The 17,892-nt window shown below is 43.9% G+C and overlaps 1 protein-coding gene across 2 annotated transcripts in view; it reads left to right on the top strand.

The window, feature by feature from the left end:
- Window positions 1-17,892, top strand: part of PIK3AP1 (phosphoinositide-3-kinase adaptor protein 1) — a 79,493-nt gene that overhangs the window by 39,450 nt on the left and 22,151 nt on the right. For both annotated transcript variants that reach the window (XM_032778205.2, XM_032778206.2), the window contains 5 exons: window positions 1,416-1,560; window positions 5,883-6,025; window positions 6,772-6,904; window positions 9,899-10,095; window positions 12,053-12,242. In XM_032778205.2, the coding sequence (XP_032634096.1) occupies window positions 1,416-1,560; window positions 5,883-6,025; window positions 6,772-6,904; window positions 9,899-10,095; window positions 12,053-12,242 (808 nt within the window). The remainder of the gene's footprint in view (window positions 1-1,415; window positions 1,561-5,882; window positions 6,026-6,771; window positions 6,905-9,898; window positions 10,096-12,052; window positions 12,243-17,892) is intronic.

Genomic DNA, 17,892 nt, shown 5'->3' with positions numbered 1-17,892 from the left:
TACAGCATGATGTAAGAGAGAGTGATTTTTGATTTAACTTCCCCTCTCAGAGTTCATAGTTCTGTGGCACTGAAATACTTTGGATTACAAATAGAGCTTTCGCTGGACAGATGCTGTACAAATAGATACAAGAAGTAACCAATAACCTGAGGAAGTCATAATACGTCTTTTGGAGCTGAAAAAGAAATGTATATTTGTTCCAATTTGCTTTCTTTGATCCTCTCCTGAGCATGAGCAATAACATCATGATGGCTGTGCTGTTTGGAGTAATAGCGGGAAAAACTCACTTTCCAGGTAAGAAGCTATGAAGCTGAAACTGGACAAGCAAGTAGCAGAGATCCCAGCTCTGTCCACAAACTCCATCTGCAAAACTCCTCCATTTGTGCTGGTGTATGCTCGTAACAAGAGATCTTGCTGGTTATACCTGGAGCTGAGGATGCTGTTGACAGGGTTATAATCTGTGTAAGGCTATGATGGAATTGAGAAGCATCACATTCATGAGCAGTAAAACTAGGCATTCTGGGCACTCCCTCATCGGTGCAACACAAAGGAATTACATATAACTTAGAAGCAGCTGGGACTGGGTCCCTGTTGTGCCAGGTGCTGCTCCAACTCGCAAAATATAGCCTCTTCCCCCGAGAGTTAACCAGTTTCTACGCTATAGACCTTACAGCTGCACAGTGTTACCAGTGTGGGAGAGAGCTCTCCTGCAAGCATAATTAAACTACCCCCAACGAGTGGTGGCAGTAGCTATGTCAGCGGGATAGCACTGTCCTCGTCCCTGTTTTTGATGAAACTTTTGTCAGTCAGGGGTGTATGGTTTTTCACACCTCTGACCAACAGAAGTTTTACTGACAAAAGTGCTAGTTGTAGACAAAGCCTTAGAAGTTGTGGATTATAGATCACGATGTAGACAGGGTCCAATATTTGTTTTAGGGCTTGTCCTTCACATGCTCTTGAGCCTAAGGGAGCCATTTATGATGCTAATGAAACCGATCTAGTGTGCTCATGATATTTCATTTTCTGGCTAGTGGGTGCCACAAGCACCGATTTCATATTTTCACCATATAAATCGCGCTCCGAGGCATTAAAACCTGTCACCTAAACACAGATGCAAGCACCAGGATGTCTGGCAGTTTTACAGCCTTTCCGAATCCACTGTCCTCAGCTTTATTCAGCCATCCACAGAACCCAGATACAGAGCTCTGTGTGTGATGCTGAAATCTGACATGGAAGAAGTTTCTAAGCAATCACTTGTAGTGGGTTACTTTTTCCAAGTGGAGTTTAGATGCCCTGAAAAGGTGTCCCCACTGCTCTGAGCTGAATTCAGCAGGGAGGAGAGCAGCACGGGAGTTGCAATGAAGAACGGTTCCAGGATATTGTGAACCTACATGTTGTGATGCCTTTACTCCTAGGTGCAGACAACACTTTATATTATCATGAAATGTAAACTGGATTGTCAAGTGAGAACAGAAGTTGAATTCTTTCCAGAGAATGCCCAATCTGTGCGTGTGCCAGCCAAGATGGAAAATGAATACACTGTCTCAGTACGAGCTCCTGGTAGGTAGAACTTCTCCCTCTGGCAATTAAACTGTTGCAGATAGGAACAATCTAGAGGTTGGAACACAAAAAGCTAGAGGCAGGGAAATCACAAACTTCTACTTCCTCCCAGCTCTGCGTCTGAGGCCTGCGCTACACTGGCGGGGGGTTCAAATGAAGATATGCAACTTCAGCTACGCAAATTGCATAGCTGAAGTCAAAGTATCTTAGTTCAACTTACCTGGCCCTCCTCACGGCAGCGAGTCGATTGCCATGGCTCCCCCGTCGACTCCGCTTACTCCTTCTGCTGAGGTGGAGTATGGGCATCAATTAGCGGATCGATTTATTGTGTCCAGATGAGACGTGATAAATCGATCCTCAATACATCAAACACTACCTGCCGATCCGGCAGGTAGCATAGACGTACCCTTAGTGTGGGATTGTCCCCTGTGCGTTTGTGTCCCCAGTCAGTAAGGTCAGGATTGTAATGCTTGCCCTCCTCATTGGGCGTTTTGAAGAACAGTTATCGCTTGTGAAGCACTTGGAAGCTGAATGAATCCATAGAAGTGCAAAATATTATCACTGCCACCAAGGCATCAGAAAAAGGTTGATGCCAGAAATGGCGTTCTTTGTATGGAATGGCTTCAAAGGACACAGCTGGGTAGTATAGGCACAAAAATATAACTACTAGGAAAGTTTGACATTTAAGCAGTTTTTTTAGCACTCTTTATGTTGGGAATTTAAATATCCCTCAAAAAGGTAAAAAACACAAATGCAACAGTGCTTGCCTAATTCATGGGAATCCATGAGACATTGGATATCGGAAGTGAAACTTGCTGGGTGAAAAATGAGATCCACTTCAATTTAGGCTTAAACAGTTTCTTTTAGCCTTGATTATGTATGTTTTAAGACAATGCTATTGTCACCTAGGAATTACACATACACACAAAAACAGATAAGGCAAGAAAATAAATGATCAAGTTACCTTCCTTGGGGCCAGAATGATTCTTAAAATCTCTGGTCTCTGCTATGTTCAACTCTTCTTCCCCTGTGTCTTCTCCACTTTCTTATTGTCAATCTCTATCTTTTATTCCCTGTTCCTTAACTTTGTGCAGACTCAGTTTACCAAGTTACCTAGTCTATGTCCTTATCTAGTCTAAACCACTAATTTATCATATGTAAATCACAATAACTAACCTCGAATATTATATTCGTGCTTATCCTGCTAAAACTTACTATTTTCTGTCTGGTTTCCAACACATCTATTCTCTGCTTTCAACCCCATTGACTCCATCCAGTCATTCTTGTCTTACAGTAGTTGTTTATTCTTCTTACTGGTATGATTTTGTGGCCTTGGGTTTTTATATATTAGCTTGTCTTGCTGGGAGGGAGAGGGTGTGCACCGGATTTACTCCAAAGCTACTAGCTCCCTCTTCTTCACTTTCCTGTCTGCATAGGCCAATAATTTTACTGATAAGATACGCAAACCACTTTTCTTATCAGCACAATCTGAACTGCTGCATCCCTCGAAACACATACAAAAAGCAAATAGACCTTTCTATTTCCTAACAGTAATATATACAATCATTATTTAATATCTATTTGTGGTACATAATTCATTACACAAGTCTCTAACAAACTGATTAGTGTAGCTTGCTCTTTAATTCATGCAAACCCATTTATTCGCTCTGGGTTTGTAAAACAACCAGACTGAAAATTACAAACCTAAACTTAGACTTTTGGTCCAAAGTTTAGCAGTGGGGTTTCTGAGGCATCTTATAAATTTGTGGTAGCTTCCCTATAGTGCTAGTTAATCCACATCCATTTAGATTTCTTGAGTCAAGTGGCTCTGTTGCTTCATTTAAGAAAAGGTCATAATTAGAATTAGGCAACATTTTTCATCTGAAAGTTTTTTTAACACAAAATGCAAATTCATGTTGACCAAAACATTTTGTGAATTCATGTCAAAGTCATGAATGGTTTCAGTTGAAAAATAAAAATCTTAATTTTTCCCCCCCAAAAAGTCAAAACAAAATGTTTTGATTGTTCAGTTTGAAATAATTTTTCATTAAGAAAGTTCCTTCAATTTTATTTAAAAAAAAATTTAAAAACCTCAAATGAAACAACTTTTTTTTCCAACTTTTTGGTTTTCTGAAAAAATGTTAGTTTTGACTAGAAACAAAATCTTTTTTTCTTGGAACAGACAGCAAATCAAAAAATCATTATTTGCACATAATGTCCTAATGTGACAGTCTGAGGAATAGAGGGCCAAATCATTACACCTCTTCAGCCTCCCTGAAGTCAGTGGGTAAAATGAGGAGAACTTGGCCCAGCAAACGGTTAAGGTAGTGAGTCTAAAACAAGGCTGTTAATGTAAATACTAAGGCTGTCAAGCAATTAAAAAAATTAATCACGATTAATCACGCAATTAATGCCACTGTTAAATAACAATAGAATACTATTTAAATATTTTGGGATGTTTTCTACATTTTCAAAAATATTGATTTCAATTACAACACAATACAAAATGTACAGTGCTCACTTTATAGTTATTTTTATTAAAATATTTGCACTGTAAAAAACAAAAGAAATAGTATTTTTCAGGTCACCTAATACGAGTACTGTAGTGCGATCTCTTTATCATGAAAGTTCAACTTACAAATGTAGAATTATGTACAAAAAAACTGCATTCAAAAATGAAACAATGTAAAATTTTAGATCCTGCAAGTCCACTTCTTGTTCAGCCAATCGCTCAGACAAACAGGTTTATTTACATTTCCAGGAGATAGTGCTGACCGTTTCTTGTTCACAGTGTCACCTGAAAGTGAGAACAGGCGTTCTCATGGCACTGTTGTAGCTGGCATTGCAAGATGTTTACATGCCAGATATGGTAAAGATTCCTATGTCCCTTCATGCTTCAACCACCATTCCAGAGGACATTGTCCATGCCAATGATGAGTTCTGCTTGATAACAATCCAAAGCAGTACAGACCGTTCATTATCATCATCTGAGTCAGATGCCACAAGCAGAAGGTTGATTTTCTTTTTTGGTGGTTCGGGTTCTGTAGTTTCCGCATAGAAGTGTATCTGTTTTAAGACTTCTGAAAGCATGCTCCCCACCTTGTCCCCTCAGATTTTGGAAGGCACTTCAGATTCTTAAAGCTTGGGTCAAGTGCTATAGCTATCTTTAGAAATCTCACATTGGTACCTTCTTTGCGTTTCGTGAAATCTGCAGTGAAAGTGTTTTTAAAAAGAACAACATGTGCTGGGTCATCATCCAAGATGGCTACGACAAGAAATATATGGTGGAATGTGGGTAAAGCAGAGCAGGGGACAATCAATTCTCCACCAAGGAGTTCAGTCACAAATGTAATTAATGCATTGTTTTTTTAAGGACTGTCATCATCATGGATGCATGTCCTCTGGAATGGTAGCTGAAGCATGAAGGAACATACAAATGTTTAGCATATCTGGCACATAAATACCTTGCAATGCCAGCTACAAAAGTGCCATGCAAATGCCTGTTCTCATTTTCTGGTGACACTGTAAATAAAAAGAGGTCAGCATTATCTCCTGCAAATATAAACAAACTTGTTTGTCTGAGCAATTGGCTGAACAAGAAGTAGGACTGAGTGGCCTTTGTAGGCTCTGAAGTTTATATTGTTTTGTTTTTGAGTGCAGTTATTGTAACAAAAATACCCTACACTTGTAAGTTGCACTTCATGACAAAAAGATTGCACTCACAGGTATTTGTTAAGGTGACTGAAAATTATTATTTCTTTTTTTATTCATTTTATAGTGCAAATATTGTATAAAAAAAATATACAGCTTTGATTTCAATTACAGTAACAGGAATACAACATATATGAAAATGTAGAAAAAACATCCAAAGTATTTAATACATTTCAATTGGTATTTTATTGTTTAACAATGTGATTTAAACTGTGATAGCTCAGTGGTTTAAGCATTGGCCTGCTAAACCCAGGGTTGTGAGTTCAATCCTTGAGGGGGCCACTTAGGAATCTGGGGCAAAATCAGTACTTGGTCCTGCTAGTGAAGGCAGGGGGCTGGACTCAATTACCTTTCAGGGTCCCTTCCAGCTCTATGAGATAGATAGAAATTAAAGATTAATCTTTAATTAAAGATTATGTCATGTGATGAAATCTCCAGGAATACATCCAACCAAAATTGGCAACCCTGCTAATACGTGCCAGATTCACCCACAAATTGAAAAGCTTGTGCTGATGGAGTGGCGTGAAACCCCTCCTAATGTCAGTGCTTCTTCTGGGTGCTCACGCTCATTGCCTGTTTTTACTGGGGATTGTTTTCCTTTCCTTTGAAAGACTTAACATCTGGAGCAGCATCTCTGCGGATATATTCAGGTGACTTGATGGTGGGGGAAGCGAACATCAGCTATTACAGTGACATGGAAGAGATTGGCAACTTGTTGGCCAATGCAGCTAATCCAGTGGAGTTCATGTGCCAGGTAATGACAATGGACAAAAGGCAACTTTTGAAATCAACTCTTTCTGGGGCAGGAGGTGAGTAAAAAAGATTTGCAAAGCGCTCGGAAGGAAAGAGCTTGCTGGAAGGATAGAAATGTAATCTCATCGTTTTATCACAGTTAATATTAATTAGGCCTAATGTTTGCCATCTGCAGAAAGCAGAGTGTGCTCTCTCCCTTTGAGGAGCTATGGTAACTCTTAGATTTATTGGCAGCTCAAGGAAAATGCAGTAATTTAACCCCCCAGTTTAGACTTTGCTAACCTGAGAAACTGGATTTTACAGAACCTGGAATAAGTCTTCAAGAAATAACAAATCATTTGGAAAGCCAAACATAAAAGCCTTGTGCAACATGTGAAACTGACCAGGCTAGCTGAGCATATCACAAAAAGTAAAGTAACTCCTTCATTTTTCACTTCTGTTTCAGGAAATGACTTACCGTAATTTTTGCATTCCAAACTCACTCACTGTGCTTTCCAACCTGCATACTCATTCACTGAGAATAGTAGCAACTGATCATATAACTAAATACAGTATCATGAATATGCATCAGGAAGCAGTTAAAATTGCACGTACAACCTTAACTTTGGCCCTTCTGGTCTTTGAGCGTTTAGCATTCTGTTCTTTTGACTTAGTTTTTTGTTTTTAACTTACTTTATACATCCAATCTGAACTGAATGTCTGGCCTGAAAATGCCCACAAGATAAATTACTTTTCTCTTCTGTTCAGGCTTTTAAAATAGTACCATATAACATAGAAGCTCTGGACAAACTGTTGACCGAGTCATTGAAGAACAACATTCCTGCAAGTGGTTTGCACCTGTTTGGAATCAACCAGCTGGAGGAAGAAGATATGACAACCAGTAAGTCTTTAAAAAATATCCTTGTTATGACTCTCTGCCTTAATCAATGGCTGTAAAATGAGTCACCTGCAGCACCATGTAAAATGGAACTACAGGGTTTTAACACACAAAGAATGGAGGAAAGAACCATTATCTTGGCAGGCCTGGGGCAGGGTGGACAATAACCTACGGCCAAGATTTTCAAAAGTGCCTAGTGATGTTGGGCACCCAACGTGGGCCATCTTTAAAAGAAAATTGAGCCCCTGCTCTCTGAAAATGAGGTCCCTTTCAAAGTGTTAAACTGGGTGCTGTTGTATTAATTTAGATGGAATAAAGGGGCCCAAAGAGACAAAGGCATTAACATAACCTAGTCACTGTCCAACATTAAACGAGGTTTGGGGTTTGGTATCTAGAGACCTCAGCAATGCAATAAACAAACAAACAAAGAAACCCATTAAATTCTTTATTGAAAGATACAGAAAAGAAGGAAAAACAGTTAATAGCATTTGAAATGTAGGGTATTAAATACAGTTTTCATTTTAACAACATCCCTTGTTCCCTTTCCTTTAGCTGGAGAGAGTTTTTAGAAGGACAACCCCCCCTGCATTTGACAGTCTTTAGTTGGTATTTGGTAATAACTGTCCTTTGGTGGCGGGGGGAGGGGGGGGGAAGAAATGAGATAAGCTGGACTGGAGCTGTCATTGTTGCTGTACTTGTTCAAGCTGATCCCATTTCTTAGAAGACAAGTTGAGATAAACACAGACACCAGGGGAGAGGAAAGAGCAACGAAGAGAGCAAATGCACCTTCTTGCTGATGCTGACTCTCACTTGCAGCCCCACTCTTGGAAAAACACAGGCACAGCACACGGTCTGATCAGCCACAGTGAGACTGGCAAACTTGTTCCAGCACTGGGCTGTCTAGGGCGTAGCCTTTGGCTGCCTTTCTGGTGACAGGCTTACAGCAGTGTTGGAAAATAGACAGTGTTGGCTGACTAAGCTGGACTGTTCTTAGACAAAAGAAAAAAGGAGATAGGAAAGAGGAGAGGTAAGGCAGGGAAGGAAAAGATCACACCAAGGGGGTGGGGGGGGGCAAGACTCAGTCTTGCATCCCTGGTGGTGGTTGGCATTCAGATGGAGCTGGTAGGGTGGTGATGGCATCTGGGTCCCTCTCTCTGACCCAGTCTGGTCACGCATCCCTCAAGCTTAGGACAAAAAAGATCCCAGTAGATGTTGGAGGTGGCAGCCATGATGGTGAAACTTGCGCCAGTAACCAGTTTTTCTCCCCAAAGTTTCTTAATGACCCCAAAAGGGAGTGCCTGGTGCAATAGTCCATCCCCTCATTATTTTCTCCCTCAGTTGGGCCTAATATCCAACATACCCATTTTGGTTTAGTCATTTTTGGTCCTCAGTCCCTAGTTCACTAGGCATGTTCTTAACACAGTACTTGAATTGTATCAGGAGGCCTTTATGTTTGGACTAATTCAGTCTTCTGTCTCCTTTTTGTACCCTTTCCCATCAACATTGGTTATTCTAGGTGATTGTGACAGTTTATGCACTTTCACTTCCTTGTTCCCGTTGAGCTCACAATTAGAGTAAATTGGGAGGCCCAGGGCCCGAAATCACTTGTCACTCCTGAAAGTCTTGGCCAACTGTTTTTGTAAAAGTAATGAGTGCAGTGAAGACCACCTTGACCATGTGCCTTAGGACCTGCCTGGGCAGCGCTTACAGCCTCAGCAGTGAGACACAGCAATGTCTCTGAAAACAGGCCCAGTTTGGTAGTAGGAGATTTGATTTTAAATGCCAGGATCAGAGCAGCCTTTCCAGGTGCAGTACTTTGTTGTTGTGGTCAGAGTGCTGGTGAATTTCCCAGGATTAGCCCATGGATTTTGGGGATCTTGGCCAGCACCCCAGGACCCTTTTTTTGTCAGTATTTTCCCCTAGGGAGAATTGTGGAATCTCCATCTCTGGAGATATTTAAGAGTAGGTTAGATAAATGTCTATCAGGGATGGTCTAGACAGTATTTGGTCCTGCCATGAGGGCAGGGGACTGGACTCGATGACTTCTTGAGGTCCCTTCCAGTCCTAGAGTCTATGAAGAGGGATTCATATGAATCTATGAATCCCTCTTCTGTATTGTCTGCCTCTGTGTTTAATCTCCTGATCCTCACTTTGCTGACACCCAGGTGGGGTTGGCTGAACAGTGCTGCTCCTTGAATATCCAGAAAGAGCCCCAGTAAACCAGGCAGCTCCCTTTTCCCCCATGCCAGATGGAGCCCTCCTCAGCCTCTGTCCTGGGCAGTGCCTGACATGGGCTGTGCACATCTGCTTCACCACTATTCATGAGCAAAGCATGCTTCTTGACATGGAACCAGCACATGCATGGGCACTCTGGGAGGCGAGTTTATGAACGTCACTCAGGTTGAAGTTAGCCATGTGCTTCTTCACCATGACATCATGCGTCTGCTGCTGTTTAGTGAGAATGTACCTTGTTCATTGCTAACTCTGCTATCTAGTTTCTTGAGGGTTCACTACCCCACCCTCAACACCTGATGTGCTCCCCTACCTCATGTTGCTGATGCATTCACCAGAGAACAGCTTTTCCATTTTCACTCTCTTCTCCCTGCCCTTCCAGCTGGGGCCAAATGCAGCGCCAGTGGTGCCCCAGTGTGCCAGGCAGGTGTGCCCTCCTGCAGCATTTTTCATGAGAGGATCTGAGTGTCTTTGAAGCTGAGATTTTCATGGCTAAGTTGCAGCTTTGAAATGCCTTAAAGGATTTGTATACCAAACTCCCAGGAAAACCAATGGGAACTGGGCATCCGAATGTCCTAGATAGCTCTGGCTGGCTCAGCTCTACAAGCTAAGCTCCGCTCCATTCTGACATGGTGGAGCTCTTCAAGGGCTATTTAATGTGCTGCTTTTGTGTGCCTCCCCCTTTACTAGCCGCTGCATTCATCACCCACCGGGTGTGTTGATGCCAGAGAGGAGCTTGATTTCTAAAAGCCTTTGTTCTCTCAGATCAGAGGGACGAAGAGCTGCCGACGCTACTTCACTTCGCTGCAAAATATGGTCTGAAGAACCTTACAGCGCTGCTGCTTACTTGCCCAGGAGCTCTGCAAGCCTACAGTGTAGCCAACAAGTATGGGTACTACCCGAACAACATTGCTGAAATCCATGGCTTTAAGGACCTGCGGCAGTTCATTGATGAATATGTGGTAAGAGGGGGCATGCACTTTGTACAGTGAAAGCTGCCCCAGATTTCTGTCCGTCAGACTGGTAACCTGTCACAGAGGACGGTGCTGCACACTGGGATGGAAAGTAGTGGAGAAGAGTGGAGGGGAAGTTGGCATACCATGGCTCCTCTCTGCTGTAAGATGGGGCTGGCAGCTGCGTGACTGGGGAAGATGGGTAGAGGGCTCTCAGAGAGGAGCAGAAGAGATAGAAACAGAGTATGTACTTCTGGTCCCCTTCACTCACAACCCTCGGGACCAGCGTGCTGCTACCGATGCGTCCGTGGCATCCGACCCCTGGTGTGAAGCCCCTGAGATAAACCCTAATGCTGCCAAAGCTGCAGCCCTCCATCCTGTTCTATCCAGAGAAGGGCCATGGCACTGACTCAGAGTGTGCTGGGACATTGGGTCCCCAGAACTCTCTCTGGTTGCCTGCACTTCAAAGTCTTTGCACGGTTGTCACTTCAAAGCAGCAGGAAAAGGAGCTGAGGGGAAGTGCTCTGAAAGTGGCAAGCACTTTGCAAGCACAAAGGTGACGCCTTGGGTTTAGATCTCTGTGCAGAAGGTCTTGCACTTGTTAGCTTGGGGGTTACATGGTCAAAAGTGGAGGTACTTAATGAGACAATGGAGGGGGACGTTGGCCCTGCACAGTAGGGGTGAAGCCCTGTTTTGAAGACTTGGGTGCTGCTTAGTCTTGTGATGGTTTTCTGCACAAAGGCAAGTAACAGACTAAAATGGACTGTGCAGGCTTCTGATGGGAAGCTACTAGCTAGGTTGTGTGGCCTTGCCCCGAAATCAGTGGGGTTACAAGGCTGTGAATCGTCTCTTTTTCATTAAAACCTGTGTACTTCCGGGAGAAGTGCAGGAGGCTGAGAAAATCCAGCTGCCTCCAGCCCTATTCTTTGGTCAATACACCACGAGCGTCACAGGCCTGGCCTGGCCTGTGCTAGCTGTTTCTCTCACGCCTGTTGTGGTAAGAGAGCCAGTCAGGCTTGAAATAGCAGCCCTAATGCGCTATCCCCCATGTCCTGTTTACTGTAAGCACAAGTCAGTGGTCTATGTTAGCGCAGCCACTGGTGGGGGCGAGAGCCAGAGATGCTAACAACTAAAAAGGCACTGTAGCAATAGCTAGAGGAGGTGAGGTGAGACGGCTCCTTCCAGCTGTATGGCAGAGAGCTAGTGGCTGGGCCTGGAGCATAGTCAGTGCTGGGTTTTGGGGAGAGCAGCTTGGGAAGCGTTCTGCCTTACCAGCACAGGCCTTGTAAAGTTAGTGCTGCTCTCTAGCGCTGCAGCTGCACAAAGAATTCCATTGCCCTGAGAAATGAATGTTGCTGGTATTACACGAGCGATGATCAGCTGTGAGGTTTCCTGTTGGTCTCTCGGAAGAGGCGAGCTGTGCACTTCCAGAACACATAACTTCATGTGCTAGTACAGCTGTCAAAAAAAGAGGAAACTAAATCCAGAGTGAAGCAGAGAGTGGCCCTTTCTCACAGTGCTTGGGGTGTAAGGAACTGTTTCTTCGACCCACGTCTCCAGCTAAAGGCTCCAACGGCAGCTTCTGTTGAGCCATCATCACCTTAGATATGGGTTTACACTGGAAGGCTCTTTCCATAACAAGTGCATGGCAGACTTATCCTGATATTGGCACTGATTTTCCAGAAGGGAAGACCTGCAGATGCAGTTGTGGGCTCGGAGGATGGATGTGCTGGTGAAAAATACCAGACTGATGTCCCTGGAGACTTACGTCCTCTGCTTGCTTATAGCACGGGCAGGAATTAAATCTCCTAACTCTGGACACAGGATGGAGGCAACTCTTAAAAACATTTTGCACATCACTCCGTAAATCTGAACATGCTAATACACTGCACTTCACACAGCAAGGGCAGCTTTATTTCTCAGATCCTCTCTTTACTGATTCTTTTGCTTACACTCCCTCCTCCAGGAAACTGCTGATATGCTGAAAAGTCACATTAAGGAGGAGCTGATGCAGGGTGAGGAAGATGACTCTGTTTATGAGTCCATGGCTCACCTCTCCACCGACCTGCTGATGAAATGCTCCCTGAATCCTGGCTGTGATGATGAGCTCTATGAATCCATGGCCAACTTTGCCCCTGATGCCACAGATGATCTGTGTATGTATAGACGTTCAGTTGTGTGGAGTGTTGCAGGCCTTGGCTTAACAAAATAAGAGATTTAGTTTGACAAGTGTTTACACATAGCAGTTCCCTGACTACATTTATAATGTGTTTTGATTGTAATATTTCTGCTCTGCCCACACCAGCAACACTAAAAGGTGGTTGGGCTACTGTTGGCTTTGAGATAACAGGCATAAAAAGAAGTAACACTTTCGTCATTAGACTGCAGATCTTGCTCTGCATGAAAGGAGTATGTTAAAAAAAAGGCACCTCCTGTAGGGCTGATCTCTTAAGAGGAAGGACAAGGAACTACAATCTGATGTAGAAGCTGAGAAGCCAATGTAGTGACTTGACGGGAGGCGGGACAAATTAAAAAGTGTGGATTGCTACTGTTTAACTGCTTGTGAGAAAATCAGCTGTCAGTGGAGGGGAGGGGAGGATATTGACACTTAAAAAAATTCACTGCTTTAGAGGAGACTTCTCCTACTGAAACGCAATATATCTTGGATTGCTCCCCTCTCCCCATATGAATATGAAGGAAACTGTAAAACAAGATCTGTGTTGCTTAGGGGTTCATTTGCCACTGCTGTTTATTCTTCACCTGAATTCATAATCCCGTCTTTGTGATGTCTCATTTGGTTGCTACATTATGTTGCTATAAAACCAGGTTGTTAGGATTTCAGGTGGAGAATAAGCAGCAGGAGCAATTGAATGCCTCAGCCAGAAAGATCCTATTGTCCCTAGTACTTGAGTGAGGGCTGGGGAGCTGTGGCTAGCGTGTGCTGTTTCAGAAGTAGTCTGCATAGAATTGGTTTCTAGATGTTGGTTTGGATAGTTCTATGGAGACTGGGTGGATCCCTGTGTAAGGTATTTAATATGGGCAGGGCAAAAAACTTGGAGGAAAAACTAGTTGAGTTTAGTGGGTTGAAATCCCAAGACTCTACAGAAGTGCAGTAGGACTTTCTCATTCTTTTGATGTAGGGTTTCCTATAACTTACTCTCTGAGACTTTTGAATCGGAATGGAGAATGCAGCTATGCTCTCAAAATGGCCTCATGAGATTCCGTACTGCGTTCTCCGACTTCAGATCAAATGTGCTCAGCTGATAAGTAAAAGTGGGCTGATTGCCAGTCCTGCAAACTTGGGGTCTGAGTCAGGCTGCACTTCCTGAACCTCACCAGCAGCAAAAGTTCTGTAGGCCCCAATGTGCTCTCGCGACACGTGCACAAGGCCAGTGACTTTGGTGGCTTTGCAGAGGTCTGAAAGACTAGAACGACGTGATTCTCTTGGGGCACAAAAAGTAACTGAATCCAGCTTACACGCTGCTGTATGGGCTCTGCAGTGCTGGCAGAAGTAAAGAACAAAAAGTTCTGTCGCAAATGGGCATCTTTGCTCTGAGTTCGCACAAGGAGCAGATCTGAACAAGAGGGTAACATCTTAAAAACTCTGCAGAACAGAGCTGTTCTTTAAATCTGAGGTTTGGTCTGTCTGCATGGCCAAAGAGCCTCTCGCGCTTTCTGTAACAGCGTGTTTGCTCTTGTGTCCAGAGCTGTGCTGTGTTTTCTGTACTCCGCATGGCAATCCCTTTCTACCCCAGGGGCTGGTGGTGGTATAAAGAATAAACCTTTGAAAGCCTTACGGAGTCTTTACCTGGGAAAATTCTTAGGCCTAAATAGTTTTCGCCCCTATATAACTGTGTTGGTGTAGAGATAGATACAGCTCAACTGGTGGGGTAATTTAGTGTTGATGGTGTTATTTCAGCATACAGGTATTTGACTGGTGTCTGAAATAAGCTGTACTGATATCAAGACGAGCCCTTCCTGAAAGTGGTGGAAGTATTGCCTGAGTTAGGACTGACTTAATGATTATAGACTTCAAGATTTGGCACCTAGTTAAAGCTCTGTGGAAATGAAAGACTACATAGAAAAGTGAAACATGATGTTTGTTGACACATTTCCTCCAGGTTGGAACTGATTTCTAGTATGTCCAATGGCTTCTCTGAACAAGGGACGTATTAAGCTACAACCATATCAGCAACATGCCCACCTGGCAGGATTGGACCACAGTTCGTGCCACACACTTTGAGAAATGACCCGAGAAAGCTTGAAAGCACCAAGTGGTTACCTAGCTTAATGAGAAGCTATTTGAAATGTAATCAGTTTCAAAGCATTAAAAATAGCTTCAGGTTACCCACTGGTACTGAGTCCCCCAGCCAGTCTCTAGTCTTGATCCCTTTAGACTTTTCAATGCTTTTTTCTCTCTCTGTTGGCCTAGGGAAATGGATTCTGTGCAAGGAACACAGAGAATTTTTACTTTGTGGATCTGACAGTTTCTCTAACCATTCAGTTCCAGAAAGAGGTGTTACTTGTGCTAGGATTAGGACAGATTCAGACACCAGTGTGATGTCTAAGCTGATAGTGTCCCATGAAGCTCAGTTTTAAGATGGGCCATCCAACCATAGAGCTGGGAAAGAACTGTTCCTATACAGAACTCTGTGTCCCCGGCCCTGTCCAATGAAGGGTTATTCCCTACAGCCACTTCTCCAGTGTCATTCTAAATGCTCATAACCTACTTCCCTTCACAAACTAGTACACAGCCAAATAGCTCTTACTGTTAAGAATATTTTTGATATTGAGCCTAAATTGTCCTTCGGTTAATTTCATCCCATTAATTGTAGGAATTCCCCCTTCAGTAGAATTGTCCCTCTGATTACACCTTACATTTGACCTTACAAGTATTTGAAACGTCCAGGTATAAGGAAATTGCAGCAGGCTTGTGTGGGTTGCAGATAGCTGTTACAAACAGCAGCTGAGAGGTATGACAGGGGAGTTATCTTTTTCACCTCACTTCTGCATTGTGGACTAAGGGACCATTTTGTCTTAACCACTGTGAACTCTTTTCCTCCACCAACCTCTCCTGCATAGTTCCATACTCTGGATCTAGGAAATGTGGCCTTTTGAATGAGTCTGTGTGTCAGAGCTGTTTTCCCGACTTCCACCTCCTAACTCTAGGGGGTTGACTAATCTTTAACCAGTGGGTTCTTTTTGATCTAAGTGCAGGGCAAACTTCCGTGCCTGGAATTGAAGGTGCTTTTCCTAAGAAGATGCCAGAGGGTAGGGTCTGATGTGCCTGATTAGTGAGGGCGTGTAGTGAAGCGTGCTGGAGGGAACAATGGAACGATTTCCTTAAAGCATGGAGCAGAACACATCCTATCATGCAGTGAAGTACCAGACAGTGTCAAGGAACTGACCAAAGTCCCCATGTCTGTAGATTGCCACTGTTCCTATCTCTTTCTTACACTGCAGAAGGCTCCATGTATTAAGGCCTTAGCACATGCAGCTCAGTGATGATCGATCGGAGCGTGAAGGTGGAGCTTTGTTATGTTTTATCCAGTCTCTGAACCAATAAGGAGACCAATGATATACTTGTAGGAGGAAGCTATGGGGAACTTCTGCCCTCCTCCAAGGCTATGTGTTTCTTGACTCTGTTCCCAGCCAGGGGAAGGCATTTCCGTCCTCGACTAGATAGTTCTGTGACTCACATTTTGACTTGCTAATTATGAGAATTATTTTTGTTTGCAGCCAAGGGTGCTGCAACTAGGAGTGCTGGGGGTGTGGGAGCACCCCCTGGCTTGAAGTGGTTTCCACCATAAACAGAGTTTACAGTTTGGTTCCATGGCTTTCAATACCCCCACTATACAAATTGTTTTAACGCTACTGTCTGCAGCCATAAAGCCCCCTTTTGCCCCTCCAGCAATTACTCAAATAACACTCTGCCCCTCTCTAGGGCCTGGCATCCACTGACTTCAGTGCATTTAACAAACTGCAATCTTCCAGCCAGGAGCAGCCAAAGGACCCTAAAAGTGGGGGAACCATAGGTGCCCGAACTGTGGCCCCACCCCCATGTCACCCATCCCTCCAGGGATCCCACCCCTGCCCCACTCCTTTCCCAAGATCCTGCCCCTGCGCTGTCTCTCCCCCCGAGGCTCCACCCAGCACTCACTCCTCTCTGCACAATCCTCCTTACGGTCAGTAAAAAGTGAAGGGACCATGACCCCCTGGTTCTCCTTGTTTTGGCACCCCTGCTTCTGGCCACCTGAGGAGCATTAACTCCATTTTAGATGGGGAGATAACCATGTCACTTTCCCTCTGCTGCTGTGTGCATGTGACCTTGGACAAAGATCTGGGGCACCAGATTGCCTGCCTGGTTCCCAGCCCTGTTACCTTAACTGTAGGGCATCCAGGTGCAAGTATGCAACCTATGGTACGCGCGGCACGCAAACTGATTTTCAGTGGCACTCACACTGCCGGGGTCCTGGACACCAGTCCGAGGGGCTCTGCATTTTAATTTAATTTTAAATGAAGCTTCTTAAACATTTTAAAACCCTTATTTATTTTACATACAATAATAGTTTAGTGATATATTATAGACTTATAGAAAGAGACCTTCTAAAAACGTTAAAATGTATTACCGGCATGTGAAACCTTAAATTAGAGTGAATAAATGAAGACTCGGCACCCTACTTCTGAAAGGTTGCCAACCCCTGCTTTAGAGAGTTAAATAGTTAGTCTCACAAGCCCCTTCTGGAAGGGACACTGCTGGAACAGCAGCTTTTAAACAATTGTGCCATGAAGTGCAGAACGAGGTTTCAGAATCCCTGAATCCTTACTAAAAGTGGATTTTGTTAGCTGTTCATGTTGTCTTTTCCCATGTTAGTGAGCTGTGTTATTCCCATTCCCCTCCCCCCCCTGCATAGACAAGGATTTTCTAACTTGTGTCTATGGATTGTTAGTAGTCCACAGAACTGCAGCCTTCTTGTCTTCCTCAGGTGAACAAAGGGACTCATGCACAAAATGTAACTGCTTTAAAAATCTGGGGTGGGATTATGGCAAAACACTGAAGTCTTTGTGTTAAGTAATAGAGAACTGACCTCTGAACACAGCTGGCTTTGTGTGTGCTCCGTAATAGCTGACCACAACTGTCTCTGAAGACTTAGTGGAGAAGGGGGCAGGGGTTTCTTTACATGCTAACATTAAAGGAAGGTGCAGCCACACACTGAGGCAACCCGTGTGTATGGTTGGTGTCTCTAAGACCAAGGGGCAGTAACTGAACTTCCAGAAGGTCCAAGGCTCTACTGGCTGAATGAGAAGCTGTTAACCCACATGAAGTCTCCAGACAGAATAGGAAGGGAATTGGAGGGCTGTCTTTTATCTTAAATCCTAGGTAGCATGACACCTGAGATTCCAGCATGGCTTCTCCTCTGCCTGCTGCCTTCACACCACAAGATCTTTCACCCTAGGTCCCCTGATTAGCTCAAGCAAACCTGGGGTCACTTGCAAACTATTGCTGGGCACCTGGCTGTGAGGCCCAGACTTTATGGGTGACTCTTTTCCCCCTAATCCCTGCCTCAGAGTCTCGTTTCTGATGAGGTAAGGGGAATAGATAATCTGGGGGATGTCCAAGACTTCAGCTCGATCTGGTGACACGGGTAGGACATTAATAGGTGTCATCTGTATACAAGGGAGATCTGTGTGCCAGGAGACAGTGATGTGGTAATTGCCTGTCAGGCAAGCCTAAAATCCTGCCTACATCCGGGAGGCTAATCTCTCTCCCGCCGAGTCAGTGTCTGCAGTTCCCTGTGATCTGCC

Source organism: Chelonoidis abingdonii, chromosome 16, assembly GCF_003597395.2.
Source record: "Chelonoidis abingdonii isolate Lonesome George chromosome 16, CheloAbing_2.0, whole genome shotgun sequence".
NCBI lineage: Eukaryota > Metazoa > Chordata > Testudines > Testudinidae > Chelonoidis > Chelonoidis abingdonii.
The sequence above is the reverse complement of the archived record's forward strand: the minus strand, read 5'-3'. Positions and strand labels throughout refer to the sequence as shown.